The sequence below is a fragment of the Myodes glareolus genome, chromosome 17 (genome assembly GCF_982192425.1).
Source record: "Myodes glareolus chromosome 17, mMyoGla1.1, whole genome shotgun sequence".
NCBI lineage: Eukaryota > Metazoa > Chordata > Mammalia > Rodentia > Cricetidae > Myodes > Myodes glareolus.
In genome coordinates, this window is record NC_142042.1 from 6,310,603 (window position 1) to 6,325,223 (window position 14,621).

Genomic DNA, 14,621 nt, shown 5'->3' on the forward strand with positions numbered 1-14,621 from the left:
ACCTCAGGTTTCGAAAATGGATTTTCTGTGCCAAAGCTACACTGTTCTAAGTATATAAAGTTTAAACAGGTGGCTGCCAAAACCCCAGTCACAGATAACACATGCCATTAAAGGCCAGGTAACACATAAATGAATCTATGTATCACAAAAAACATATATATATATATATATATATATATATATATATATATAGGAACTTCTAGGGTTTCCTTGTGTGGCATAGGGTATCTGTTAGATTCATACTTCCACTTTAAAATTAAATTAAAAAACAAAGCAAACACTTTCAGCAGGTTTTGCTGTGTTCCTAATTCTACCAAGCTTTGTAATTTGAGTATTGATCTTGGACCTTAGAGCAAAGACTTGGCAATTAGTTTGAATGCTATCAAAAGTCCAATTAGATTGTTCACATTTTCAGAGGATTAATCCAGAAACTAAGAAATAACATCTACTAGTTACCTTCAGCCTCGGGCAGCTGGCTACTAGAAAAAAAAGGACTTAAATTATCTTAAATTATCAGTGAAAGAGTGAAGCCCATTGTCCCTTTTAAAAGTCAATGCCCCTCGGGAGTTAGTTTTGTGTAGGAAAGCTTGAAATATCTGTCTCTCAGTCAGAAAACGTCCACTACATACACCCACGTAACTTAATTAAGCTTTAGGAAAAGACAAAATTAAGAGGCTGGGATTTTTAAACGTCGATATTCTGGTTGGATTATATATGAGGAACACAGAATCTGGAGTTTTCTTTCATTCCGTCCCATGTTTTTTGTAAGATGTACAGGGAAGATTATCTGAGTTTACCAAGAGAAACTGGCTTGGAGTCCTGAAGCTAAGCTAGTCACTGCTGTCCCTGGAACATGATTTCTTGGCCCAAAAAACAGAGGCAGTGCTGCCCACAGCGCTGTACACTTCAGTGAAGCGTGCACCCAAGAGGGACCTCGAGTTGGCTCCGGCCCAGAGAATAGCAGAAGTGTGGGAAGCTAACCTGCCTCACAGAAACTGGATGACGCTTTCTCTGCCCCCTCAGTAGCTGAACTCATCCAATGGAGCTGCATACCCAAACCCACTCCATTGGGACTTCAGAAAACAAAGATACCTAGTAGGAACTGCCTGCCATTTTGGGAAAATGGAACAATACTGATTTAAAAATCAAAAGCTGTCTTGGGGTTTGTCAACCTTCCCAAGGGTATATGCTTTATATATTAGTAATGTAGAGGTGAGACTAATTTGTGTTCCATGTAACAGGCTAAAGGAAATATGTTTGGACATCAGACCAACTCCTAGGAGTCAGCATTCCCTAAGATGTAGAATTTTTGGAAACTAGTATGTGTAAATTTCCAGCAGTTACACACTTTAAGGGTCCCTGCAGACACTATGGCTGACAAGGAAACAACCGAATGAGGTAAGAAGGAAACTCAGGTTCAGCCCAGCTAAGTGCTGGTTTGAATATCGCGTCTGATGCCAAGCTGGTTATTTTTTGCATATTCAAACACAAAACTTTGGAGAAAGTTTCCTCATGACAATTTTCACAACAAAGCTTTTGGCATGGCTACATTTAAACGCCTTTGCAAAGTACATCTCTTTAGAAAGGTCCCTGTGTCCTTTTCCACACAAATGGGTTCTCTTGGCTGCAGCAATGGTCAGGATAAGGGGCGAGGGAGGACAGGTTTACAAGAAGTGTAAGAATGGATTCTATTACCTGAGAAACAATGCTCAGGATCCTGGGGGTTCTGGCAAAGGCTGGCTCCATAGGCCGATCACTAAGCTGGTGAAGGCAGGGCTCCATAGGCCGATCACTAAGCTAGTGAAGGCAGGCTCCATAGGCCGATCACTAAGCTGGTGAAGGCGGGCTCCATAGGCCGGTCACTAAGCTGGCGAAAACAGGCTCCAGAGGCCGATCACTAAGCTGGTGAAGGCAGGCTCCATAGGCCGATCACTAAGCGATCAGACAGCATCCACTCCAGCCGTCCAGGTGAGCAGGCGTCAGTCTCTTCCTCTGAAGAACAAAGCCCAAGTGTTAAACAGTTCTGGTTCTCGCGTGTGTCTGTGAGCACACAGACCTCTCGCCTTCTACAGGCATCATGAATTAAAAACAGGTGAGACCATACTTTCCCTCTACAGTCTTAACAGATCCGGTAGAGAGATGTGTTGTTTATCAATCAGCATTTCGGAAATCTGACATTATAGCTTTAGATTAGCTTTTATTATTTTTAAATGTGTGTGTGTGTGTGTGTGTGTGTGTGTTTGGGTTTGTGCACATGAGTGTAGTGTCCATGAAGGCAAAAGTTGTCAGATGCCCCGGAACTGGAATAAGTTGTAAATTGCCTGATGTGTGCTGGGAACCAAACTTGGGTTCCCTACAAGAACAACAGATACATATTAACCACTCAGCAATCTTTACAGCTCCTCACTTCAATGTTAAGTCTTACTTAGACTTGAGTTTGGAATTATCTCTTAGACTTGAATTAGGAATTATCTTTTAGTCCTAATCCTAAAACTCCAACATGTATATACCATGTTTTAGGGACTCCTAAAACTCCAACATGTATATACCATATACTAGGGAGAGTATCAGGTACTTACAACTAAGAAGTGGGTGTGGCCTACTCTGTCTTGATGAAATCTTTTAGTTTGGGAGGCTGATACATAAACCACTGCTCCAATATAAATGACAAGTGTAGTGTTTCATCATGAGTCTCATAGGAACACGAAAGAAAGGGTCCACAGGCCAGCCTAGGTATTCAGTGATAATTATCATGATGGAAACAAGTAATGCCAACTTTGTTGAGTGTGTGTTACATGTGGAGCTCTTTGTATTATCCATATAAACACATTTTTAAAATCCTATAAAACAAAATCCCCTTCACAGCAGAGCTAAGCCTTAATACTTTAATAAAGACAGGATAAGACCTTAGGGCAGCAAATCATACATAATGACAGAAATATTTCCCATGATACCCTTGCTTTGATTGGCATTTCCTGTATCTAACTGCACAGTTGCCTTGCTAATTGAAAGGCAGAGAATGCTGAGCTGAAAGTTCACTGGTGCTCGGTGTGGTGATTAAACCTTCAATCCCAGAATTCAGGAGGCAGAGGCAAGTGGATCTCTGTAAGTTTGAGACCAGCCTGGTCTACACAGTGAGGCCCACCTAGACAAGGCTCCACAGTGAGGCCCACCTACCCAGGGCTCCACAGCGAGGCCCACCTAGCCAAGGCTCCACAGCAAGGCCTACCTAGCCGAGGCTCCATAGTGAGGCCCTATTTCAAAAAACTCAAACCAAACAAAACACAACAAATTGGTCAAGAATTTAAGGGGTTATCTTAAATCCCCAGTCAAATCACAGTTTCAATTCAAATTGTTTACTAAGAGAAATGCAAGATCAGAAAGAGCAGCTCTGGGGGTATCGCTCTATCTGCTTGTTTCAGATTATACTATACAGCTCTAGCAACAAAAACAGTGTAATAAAGGCATAGAAACAGACATGTAGACCAACCTCATAAATAGAGGGCCTAGAAATAAACTCGTGAAGCTACAGACATGCAATTTTTGACAAATTTGGTCCAAACAAACATTGGCGCATAGACAGCCTCTTTAACAAATGTTACTGGGAAAACTAGATATCTGTATGTAGAACGAAACCACATATGCATCTCTCGTCTTGTTAAAAAAAGAAAGAAAAACAATTCAGAATCGATCTGAGTCCTTACAGAATGCAAAACACGAAACTTTGAAACAACTAGAGAAAACAGGGAAGTTCCATCATGATCTAGGCATAGGCAAGAGCTTTCTGGGGGGAATCAGTAGCTCCAGAAGGATGAGCAAGACTTGACAGACAGGATTCCGTGAATTTAAGACACTTCTGTAAGGCAAAGGAAACAAGAGAGTGAAGACACAGCATACAGAATGGAGAAAGAAATTGACCAGCTATACACCTGACAACACGTAGGATATATGAAGAATCATAAAATTAAGCACCGACAAAGCAAATCCTCTAATCAATAAATGGACAAAAGAACTGGATAGACATTTCACAAAAGAAATCCAAATTGCAGAAAGAAGTGAACAAAAAAGTGGTCGACATTCTTAGTCATTGGGGAAAGGCAAGTCTTCTCCATGCTGGGACTCCACCTCCCCTGGTCAGAAAGGCTGTGGTGGAGAAGATGCGGGGGGACTTGGAGGAAGACTCTCATATGCTTCTTGTGGGGATGCAAATCACTGTAGCCACTATAGAACTTGAAGATAGCTCAGTTGGTACAGTACCTGCATCAAATGCATCTCACATCAATCAATCGAGATAATCTCCTAGGTAATCTCCTAGGATCAGACAGTCTGATCTAGGCCCCAACTGAGGCTCACTCAGATGACCCTGGACTGTGTCAAACTCACAGGTACAGAAAACTTGGACAGATATTAATCTACATATGTGTAGACTTAAAATGTGCTATAAATACACAATGGAGTTTTAAGTACTCATACAGAGGAACAAACTAACTTTCAGAGACACAGGAGGCGTGACTGGAACTGGAGGCTGCGTTAAGTGAACCCAGCCAGACTGAAAAGACAAAAGACCATAGGCTTTCGCTAATGTAAAATTCCAGATTTAAACAGATAAGTAAATGTCATGAAAATCAAAGTGAGGAGAAAGGGGACTAATGGGAAAGAGGGACGTAGGGAAATGACCAATAGTGCATATTTTGTATCATGGATGGAATCAAGACGTAGCTATACAGATAAATATATATGGTATGGAAGGATCATTTGCAAGTAGGAGGGGACCGGTGGGAGGCGGAGCCAAGAGAGGGTAATGGGGTACAGACATGACCAAAACACAATGAGACACATACAGGTATGGAAATAGCATTATAAAATCCATTATTTTGTGTAATGAAAAAACCAGTAAAACAAGCAAACAAAAAACCAAATGAAAAGGCTGAAGACAGCCCAGAATTTAGAGATAAAACATAACAACATTTTAACAAAGCAGATGCTTGCTGGTGAGTTTGTCAGCTTGATACAAGCTAAGGTCATCTAAAGAGAGCAATGCTTCAGATGAGAAAATCCCTCTATCACACTGGCCTGGAAGCAAACCTGTGAGGCATTTTCTTCATTAGCAATTGAAGCAATTGCTGTGGGAGAGCTCAGCTCACTGGGAGTGGTGCCACCCCCACTCCTCCCCAGAAGGTGATCCCAGATTATATAAGAAAGCGGGATGGGCAAACTGGCTTCCTCCATGGCTTCTGCTCCCGTCCCTACCTCCAGGTTCCTGCCTGAGGCCAGCGATGGACTGTGATGTGGGAGCCTGAGCCAAATGAACCCTTTCTCTCCCACGCTTATGGTCATGATGTCTGTCATAGCAACGGGAAGCAAACTAGAACACGGTGCCCAGACAGATTTTATTTCTGCTTTATATATCTTTATATATATATTTCAGAGCCTTCTGAATGGCTTGATGTGTTCCAAACCGGAAGACCCCGTAGAGTACTTGGAAAGTTGTTTACAGAAAGTCAAGGAGCTCGGAGGCTGTGAGAAGGTGAAGTGGGACACATTCGTCAGCCAGGAGAAGAAGACATTGCCGCCGCTGAACGGAGGACAGTCTCGGAGATCCTTCCTCAGAAATGGTAATGTGTGCGCGGAAAGATGACGTCTCACGGGAGAGCAGGTCTCCTAAAAACACTCCTTGCAGGCCGGAGAGAGTGCTTTTAATGACTGGATTTCTGAGTGCTTTGGTAGAATTTGTCTATTTCTGCTACTAATTCTATAATACCATTTATGATAAGGGGGAAAAACAACACACTGGCAATTTTCTGAAAATTTATACAGAATCTATATTACCAAATTCATTATTTTGCAACGTAATTTAAGAATTATGGCTTTATTTTTTAAAATTGCAAATAAGCTTTCTCCAAATACACAAGTGGAATGCAGATCAAATTGGTAGTTAGTGTGTAGCAACTCGGCCTTGTTTTAGTACTTAGAAAGAACAGCTGATCATTAATGTTGTTTCCAAGAATTGGTACACATTAGTGTGTTTACATAAGTGCATGGATGACTTCTAAGGTTTATTTAATAAAGATTCACTAAGTGACTACTGAATACAATAGATTTGTCACTTGGGTGAAAGACGCAGAGATAAATCGGCTGACCGTGTCAGTTGAGAAGTGGGAGCTATAGTCTTTTGGAGCAAAAAACGTTAAGTTTTTCAATCTCATTCTGAAGTGTGCGTTTTTTTCAGAAACCATGGGCCAATCAGCCTTTTTGGCTGAATGAAGTTGTAAGTATAATAGTATGCAAATGCGAAATTGGCTCCAATCAGGGGACACTAAACTAATTCTTCTCCAGTGACCAAGATGATTATCTTTTCAAAATTTAAGCCATGTTCAAAAATTGTTGTACAGTGATGTTGGTAGAAATGACTCAATGGTTAAGACCGGTTCCCACTCTTCCAGAGAACCTGGCTTTAGTTCCCAGTACTTATGGCTGGCAGCTCTCAAATGTCTCTATGTCCCATTCCAGAGGATCTACTGCCCTCTGTTGGCCTCTCCACACACCTGCACTCCCTGTGCATACCCCACACAGAAATGCACATAAATAAATAATAAAAACAGATTTTAAAATGCTGTTTCACAGAGGTTTCTGGCCCACCAAGAAGATGAAACCAATTTCCTTCTTTATAAATGCAAGAAGGAAACAATGCTTAGTCTGTGTGGCCTCATCAGTAACGACCCAGTTAGGATTGATTTGAATGAAGTGTAAGGGGAAAAGTCATGTGTGCTAATTTTTAAGAGCTCCATAAGGGGAAAGTAGAAATATCATTCTCTCAGAGATATCTCCAGAGCGAGAAGCTCCTTCCTTGTCCACACAGCGGTCATTGTGCTGCTAATTATATTTTCATTAATCATAGACCTTTCTATGGACTGTGGTCAAGAAAATATTACACCATGCTGTCCTATATCTGAAATATAAACTAGGACAATGCAAAACATTTTCTAAATTAATTTATCTTTTTATTACAGATTTTTGAGTTATGAAATTATTTATCTTTTGCATTCTTTGTTTTTGTTTTAAAATACTGGACTCAGAAGGACCTCATGCAAGTGAGAAAAGCATTCTACCTACTGAACCGTAGCTCCACCCTTCCTATGTGTAAACCATAATTGGTGGAATAGGTTGTTAAATTTGATAACACTGGTAATTGCCCCCAAACTTAAATATCTCTAGAAATGTAGTGATTCATGAATTTTTGCAAGTATATTGACAATGGCATACTAACATACAATTATCTTTAAAAATTAGTCTATAACATAAAATATTTTCATCAACTAAGCAAACTACTTCCCTAAATGAAAATACTATAAAGCCAAGGCAAGTGATTGGTGGACAGATCTTTAAATTATTTCATTTTAAGGCAGAGCAGGTTACTATAATCAATGCCTTTCCTCACATTTTCTAAGGACTGTCTGCCACTGTCTGAAGACTTCGTTAGCAGAATCAAAGTCTAGTGAGTCATTAGGCAAATGATTTAACATCTTAGATCACTGGAGAATGCAAAGTTCCAACTGATGAGCTCCTTGGGAGGTGACGCTTTGTGTGGTGCTTAGAAAGCTATCAACTATTAAAAGCTCTGCCGAAGGCCAGGTAGATGTCCATCTCCCTCCTGCTAGGATTGTTGGGTAGCTAGGGTTCTCTTTGTATCCTGGGTGCAATAACAACGCCTGGCATGAGAAAAGGAGCCGTGAGCTATATATTGACGATGACTGATCCCATCTGCCTGCCTGTCTGGAGCTTGCCAGGTCTGTCTTTTGGACCACTGGGACATGGGTGCTTTGTATTTCGACTCTTCACTTTCATGTTGTCAGTGGGATCTGATGCCCGCATTTCATCACCTCTGCCTGTTTTCTACCTTCTGACCCTGCCCCTCTTGCATATCATTTCTTATGACTCCAGCCCAAGTGGGTTTAGCCATCCCTTCATCCGCTGTAGAGTTTACCAGGAAGACTTGAACCGTAGCCTTTCTGCCTGGTGGGTATGTGGCTGTCATATCTGCGCTCACAGGCTCTACACTTCCACTGGCACTAAGGAGACAGCTGCAGCTTTGTCTCCTACTAAAACAGCCTCCACATACAGACACATCTGGAAATAAAGGGCAAATGCCTGCTGCCAATGGAGACATAAATTTAAATCTTCATATGTGCATCGTTTCATTGTAGGTCAACAAACTTAAAGATATCCATCTTAGTCACTGTTCTACTGCTCTGAAGGAATACCACAACCAAGGCAACTCATGAAATGAAGCATTTAATCATTTAACTCAGGGCTGGCTTACAGTTCCAGGGGATTGGCCTGTTGTTATCATGGCATGGAGCATGGAAGCAGACAGGCAAGCATGGTGCTGAAGAAGTAGCCGAGAGCTTTACATCCTGGTCCCTGGGCAGCAAACAGGGAGAGAGAGAGGCACTGGGTGTGATGTGGGCTTTTGAGACATCAAAGTCCAAGCCCAGTGATTCCACACCTCCAACACGGCCACACCTAATCCTTCCCAAACAGTTCATCAGCTGGGTACTAAGCATGCAAAGATGAGCCCATGGGGGCATTCTTTTCCACAGCACCACAGCACTAAAGGTTGAGCCCATAGAATGCCATGATATTGAAAGGTACTATGAGTTAGACATGTGATCTGTGTGTCACTGAACATTCTACAGCCAGCCACCCCCCCCCCCCAGAGCGAGTGCGTGTCTCTATTTGCAGAGTGAACGGAGTATACTCTGCACAGGAACTGAGTCCCTGGGCACCTGGGTGAGGTGAAGTTCTCAAATCCCAGAATATCTTGGCAGAGGCTGTGAAATACAATGAAGCTAAGCCCGGGAAAGTTATCCTTTCTCAGTGCAAGTGGCCCAGGCCAGCCCACCATCTGTGTCAATAAAGTTTTCCTAAAACACTGGCCCCTCATTCACTTAGGAGTGGTCTAGGACCAAACCCATGCTACCTTGGCTGTCGAGTATGAGATGGTGTGGTTCTAGAAAACCAGAATGTCGGCTCTCTGCCCCTTTAAGAAAAAAAATTTGCTGGTCACTAAGGAAGCCTCCCTTCTTCCAGGGATTGGCTAATTTACACAACTTTTTGTACTACTTGGTCAACTGTGAAAAGTGGTTTGCTCGGCCCTTCTTTCCCTTTTCAAGTTTATCTTACTCTTTTGCAGTAATGCCTGAAAATTCCAACTTTCCTTATCGACGCTATGACCGGCTTCCTCCCATCCACCAGTTCTCCATCGAGAGCGACACGGACCTGTCTGAGACGGCAGAGCTGATAGAGGAGTATGAGGTCTTTGACCCCACGAGGCCTCGACCCAAGATCATTCTCGTCATAGGTGCGGCAGCGAGCGTCAAACTCTCCGGTGCTGCTGACTTGGCTTGCATGCTTCCATTTCAGAAATGTTGAGTTGGGTAATGACAACGACCAGAAACAAAAGGTCAAGGGCTACTAAACGGAAACATTTTAGAGCAATTTTCAATAAAGCAGAATTAGAATTCTGTTTAACACCTAGTTCACAGTCTTAGATTTCCACTGTAACATCGCAGTAAGTCTCTATAACAAACTGAAAATAATCCCTTCAAGATTTATGAACCTGTGGGTTTCTTCAATTAATCTTTAATGTAGATAGTCAGCTAGATACTTCTTTAAAATGGGGAATTTTTTCTCTTTAATTGACAAATCAATCGTTTATTCTCTAGTAACCACAGAAGGAAAAGAAATAACATATTGGAAGTATTCCCATGCATGCAAGCTAGTACCTATAGCAAAGTAACTTTCCGTCTTAGTGAAAAGCAGATGGAGGAGAACGGTGCTTTATGCCACCGGAAACTTCTGATTATTATGCAAAAGAAAAGATAAAATCACTGTGAAACTTGTGTTTAATACAAAGATACAAGCCCAATTTCCTTTCATAAGAAATAGACACTGAGCGTGTTTTAAGTCATTGTCGTGGAGAGAGCATCTCTTTGCACAAGGTCATAGGTTTGCCTGTTCCGAATGCCAGGTGGCCCGGGAAGCGGAAAGGGGACTCAGAGTTTGAAGATTGCCGAGCGGTACGGATTCCAGTACATTTCAGTGGGAGAATTACTGAGGAAGAAAATCCACAGTGCCAGCAGTAACAGAAAATGGAGTCTGATCGCCAAGATAATCACCAACGGGGAGCTGGCCCCACAGGTATCACTGCATGAGTGTCTCTCCTTGTGCAAAAAATAATTGTCCCTGCCTGGAATACACCGTAGGTTTTCATCTTTGTGTTAAAGGAGACAACAATTACGGAGATAAAACAAAAACTGATGCAAATACCCGATGAAGAAGGCATTGTGATTGATGGGTTCCCAAGAGATGTTGCCCAGGCTCTGTCTTTTGAGGACCAGGTAAGAATATCTTCTTGTATTTTATTCGTCTCTCTTCTCTCTTGTGTCTGCTCCCTTTTCTGTCATCGATCTCTCTATCTCCGTGTGTGTTCATGCTTGTGTGCACACATGTTTCTGGGCACAGAACCAAGGACCCTGCATATGGTAGCAAACATTCTACCACTGAGTGATAGCCTAGCCTTATTTGTATTAATTTATTTAAAAATAAATTTAATGTCCTACTTTTTACTTAAAGTTTTTAGATTAAGCAATAAAGACAAACAATAATTTCTTGGCATTGTTTCTGAATTCTGATCGGAAACAGGCAGACCCATCAATGTGAGTTGGCAAAGGTTTTTTCTTTGGCAAGTGTTTAAAAATGGAAGGCAACATCTGCCAAGAAGAAAGATGAGACCTGATAATAGAATTCATTAATTTTATTTAAAAGTATAGATCTTTATAAACTTTATTTCAAAATATTTTTCTAAGATGCCTTTTTATGTTTCATTTCTTTAAAATAAGTCTCAGTTGGTAACATCCAGAGATGGGCCTGGGGTCACCCTACACCACCGTGCCTGCACTCTGAGGAGGTCAGAAATGCTGGGCTTCCTTATTGAGATGGGGTCCAGCTGCCAAAATGTATCCAATGGGGTAAATTATGCCTTCTTAGCATCTACTGTATCCATCCTAAACATTAAGCATGTTCCCTTCCTAACTGTGTGGTAGAAATGATACCTATCATCACATACATGTTCCAGCCAGTCTGTGAGGAAGCCGGCATGAAGGTCTGAAATGACACCCAGCACTGCACTCACTGGTGTTGCTGACACCCAGCACTGCGCTCACTGGTGTTGCTGACACCCAGCACTGCACTCACTGGTGTAGATGACACCCAGCACTGCACTCACTGGTGTTGTTGACACCCAGCACTGCGCTCACTGGTGTTGCTGACACCCAGCACTGCGCTCACTGGTGTTGCTGACACCCAGCACTACGCTCACTGGTGTTGCTGACACCCAGCACTGCGCTCACTGGTGTTGCTGACACCCAGCACTGCGCTCACTGGTGTAGATGACACCCAGCACTGCGCTCACTGGTGTTGCTGACACCCAGCACTGCGCTCACTGGTGTAGATGACACCCAGCACTGCGCTCACTGGTGTTGTTGACACCCAGCACTGCGCTCACTGGTGTTGTTGACACCCAGCACTGCGCTCACTGGTGTTGTTGACACCCAGCACTGCGCTCACTGGTGTTGCTGACACCCAGCACTGCACTCACTGGTGTAGATGACACCCAGCACTGCGCTCACTGGTGTTGCTGACACCCAGCACTGCGCTCACTGGTGTTGCTGACACCCAGCACTGCGCTCACTGGTGTTGCTGACACCCAGCACTGCGCTCACTGGTGTTGCTGACACCCAGCACTGCGCTCACTGGTGTTGCTGACACCCAGCACTGCGCTCACTGGTGTTGCTGACACCCAGCACTGCGCTCACTGGTGTAGATGACACCCAGCACTGCGCTCACTGGTGTTGCTGACACCCAGCACTGCGCTCACTGGTGTTGTTGACACCCAGCACTGCGCTCACTGGTGTTGTTGACACCCAGCACTGCGCTCACTGGTGTTGCTGACACCCAACACTGTGCTCACTGGTGTTGCTGACACCCAGCACTGCGCTCACTGGTGTTGCTGACACCCAGCACTGTGCTCACTGGTGTAGATGACACCCAGCACTGCGCTCACTGGTGTTGTTGACACCCAGCACTGCGCTCACTGGTGTTGTTGAGAATTTGGCAATGCTGTCTTCTTAGAGAAGAAATGCTATCCACCTGGGCAGATAGGTGTGGGCAAACACTTCATGGCTGTGGAAACTTAGCAGCCTATGCCTATTTGCCTCTCTGGTCAAGCAGAAGTGGGCCCACCTCCTTCCTCCCCCACATGACATACAGTCACTCAGTGTGGCACACACCCTGAGTGTAATCATGTCATTCCGAAGCCTGGCGTGTGATGGTGTCACCCGAAAGCTCAGCACCTTGGGTGCCTGTGGATTTCTCTTCACTTGATCCAGCTCTGACTCCTCACACTTGGCTAACCACACTGAAAGTCAAGTTCTCTTCCCTCCCCGCCACTAAATCACTGGAGGCACAAGACTGGGCTCGGTAAAATCAAACCTTCTTTAGCAGGGAGGAGGCTGGAGATGTGTGCTGAAGTCACAGAATCAACTGTGTCTGGAAAGAACCGTGTCAGGTGGGTTGCAGGGCTTCTTGCTCAGCCCAGAGGTGTTTTGAGGCCATGCATTCCCGTCTGCTAAGCCTGTGCAAGTGTAATCACTGTCCTCTGCATGCGGTCTCTGAGTTTTTACCTGGTCTTTACCAAAGAGGGTGGGAGCAGGCTTGCGTTGGCCTTGGGAAGCCAGTTTTCCCGTTGGACTATGTTTCTACTGATGTGTAGACATGAGTCTGCTCATGCTTTCTCTCGTTGGTGATTTTGCTTGTTATCTATTTCCAACATTGTGGTTTCTATGAAAGAAATCTAAATTATATCCTGATCAGGGAAGGACATCCCCATCTTGCTATCGTTTGAATATGGGTAACATCCTCCACAGGTCTACAGAACTGTCTAGTCCTCAGGATGGAGGCATTGGGAGGTTCTGCAAAGCTGTGAGAGGTGGGGCTTGGTGGGAGATGCTCAAGTCCTTGGAGACGAGGTCCTGTAAGGTCCCTCCAGTACTCTCTCTTCTGATTGTGGTGTGACACTCATTCTGACATGTGCTTCCATTGCTGTGCCACAGACGCAAAATAGCGGGGCCACTCAGTCTTAGGCTCTGACTTCCAGAACTGGGAGCCAAATTATACCTTTCCACTTGATACCTAGTCTATCTGCCAGGCAATCCCTACAGTGATGCAAAGCTGATGGATATGCTTCACTTTCTTTCCAAATTGGCTATTCTCTATATGGAACTATATATAAATTTAGTATCAATCTTGGTTTTAATTTCAAATACATATATTTTGGGGATAAATAGATACTAGGATTCATGCTTTTCTACCCATGAGTCCTAGTATCATTTCTGTTGCTAGTGTGGCCAAATACCCCAACTCAAAGCAACTTAGGGGAGAAAGAGTCTACTCAGATTACAGTTCCAAGTCAGAGTCCATCATCTTGAAGACGTCAAGGCAGAAACTCAGCTAGTTATACCACATCTATGTGAAAAGAGAGAATAACACATGTGTGCCTACTTGGTCAGCTAGGTTTATTTGACTGTTTTCACTTTCATGCAGTCCAAAGCTGAGCCCATGAAATGGTGTTGCCCATACTGAGGCTGGATGCTCCCCTATCAATTAAGCCAGTGAGGAAAAACCCTTCACAAGCACGCTCACAGAGCAACCTGATCTAAGCAGTCCCTCACTGAGAGCACCTTCCCAGGTGATTCTAGACTGTGCCGGGCTGACAAAACTGACCGACACACATAACCATGGCCGTGTTGCTGTGTGTAATAGATCTGCTTTTGTGTTGTTAAAGGAAAATTTCTAGTGTTCCATATAAAAACCTTGTGCTGTTTTTGTTAGCTGTGTTCCTTTGCAGCTTACAGCATTATGGTCCAATTGCCTGTTTTGTAACCTATTCCTCTCCGTGTTTGGCTGACCTTGATGGAATTACTGCGCATTTGTGGTTTGCCTCCTGACACAGGCCTCTCTCTTCTGTGCTCTTTGAAGCAGAGCAGATTCATTCACTCCAAAGGCCTACTTTCTTCTCCCTCTTTTGGGACCCTCACCCCTGTCTCATCAACTCATTACACTCTTTTACTACAGAGGGTTCTATCAGACATAGGATGGGTTGGAGTAGATAAATACTAGAACTTTGGATATCACACGAAGGAACAATTCTAATAACAGCGTAGGAAGTCATTTTGAATCATTTCCCGGGCCTTCCTGTGAACCAGTGGGGCTGGTTCTGGAGTAGTCAGTGGAGCTGCTGAGTGCTGGTCCTGATAATCTTAGTGTTCTCCTTCGGAGACACCACCTCAGGAAATCACTGTGAGGGCAACTGAGTCAATCCTCTAGTTCCCTGCAGAGTTGTGGCTCTAGGGAAGTGCATGGCCAGAGGGTGTGATGATTTCTACTGGGCCATAGCGAGATCAAAACCAACAAGGACAGCAACAAAAACCTTTGATTTATGACAGGGAAGACCAGTTCTTCCCTCCTGTCGGAGGATGTGATGGCAAAGACTCTGTTCCTTC

At 43.7% G+C, this 14,621-nt stretch overlaps 1 protein-coding gene across 3 annotated transcripts in view; it reads left to right on the forward strand.

Moving 5' to 3' along the window:
- Positions 1-14,621, forward strand: part of Ak5 (adenylate kinase 5) — a 170,408-nt gene that overhangs the window by 1,952 nt on the left and 153,835 nt on the right. For all 3 annotated transcript variants that reach the window (XM_087897463.1, XM_085677535.2, XM_048453554.3), the window contains exons 2-5: positions 5,429-5,615; positions 9,194-9,361; positions 10,031-10,200; positions 10,287-10,400. In XM_087897463.1, the coding sequence (XP_087753589.1) occupies positions 5,429-5,615; positions 9,194-9,361; positions 10,031-10,200; positions 10,287-10,400 (639 nt within the window). The remainder of the gene's footprint in view (positions 1-5,428; positions 5,616-9,193; positions 9,362-10,030; positions 10,201-10,286; positions 10,401-14,621) is intronic.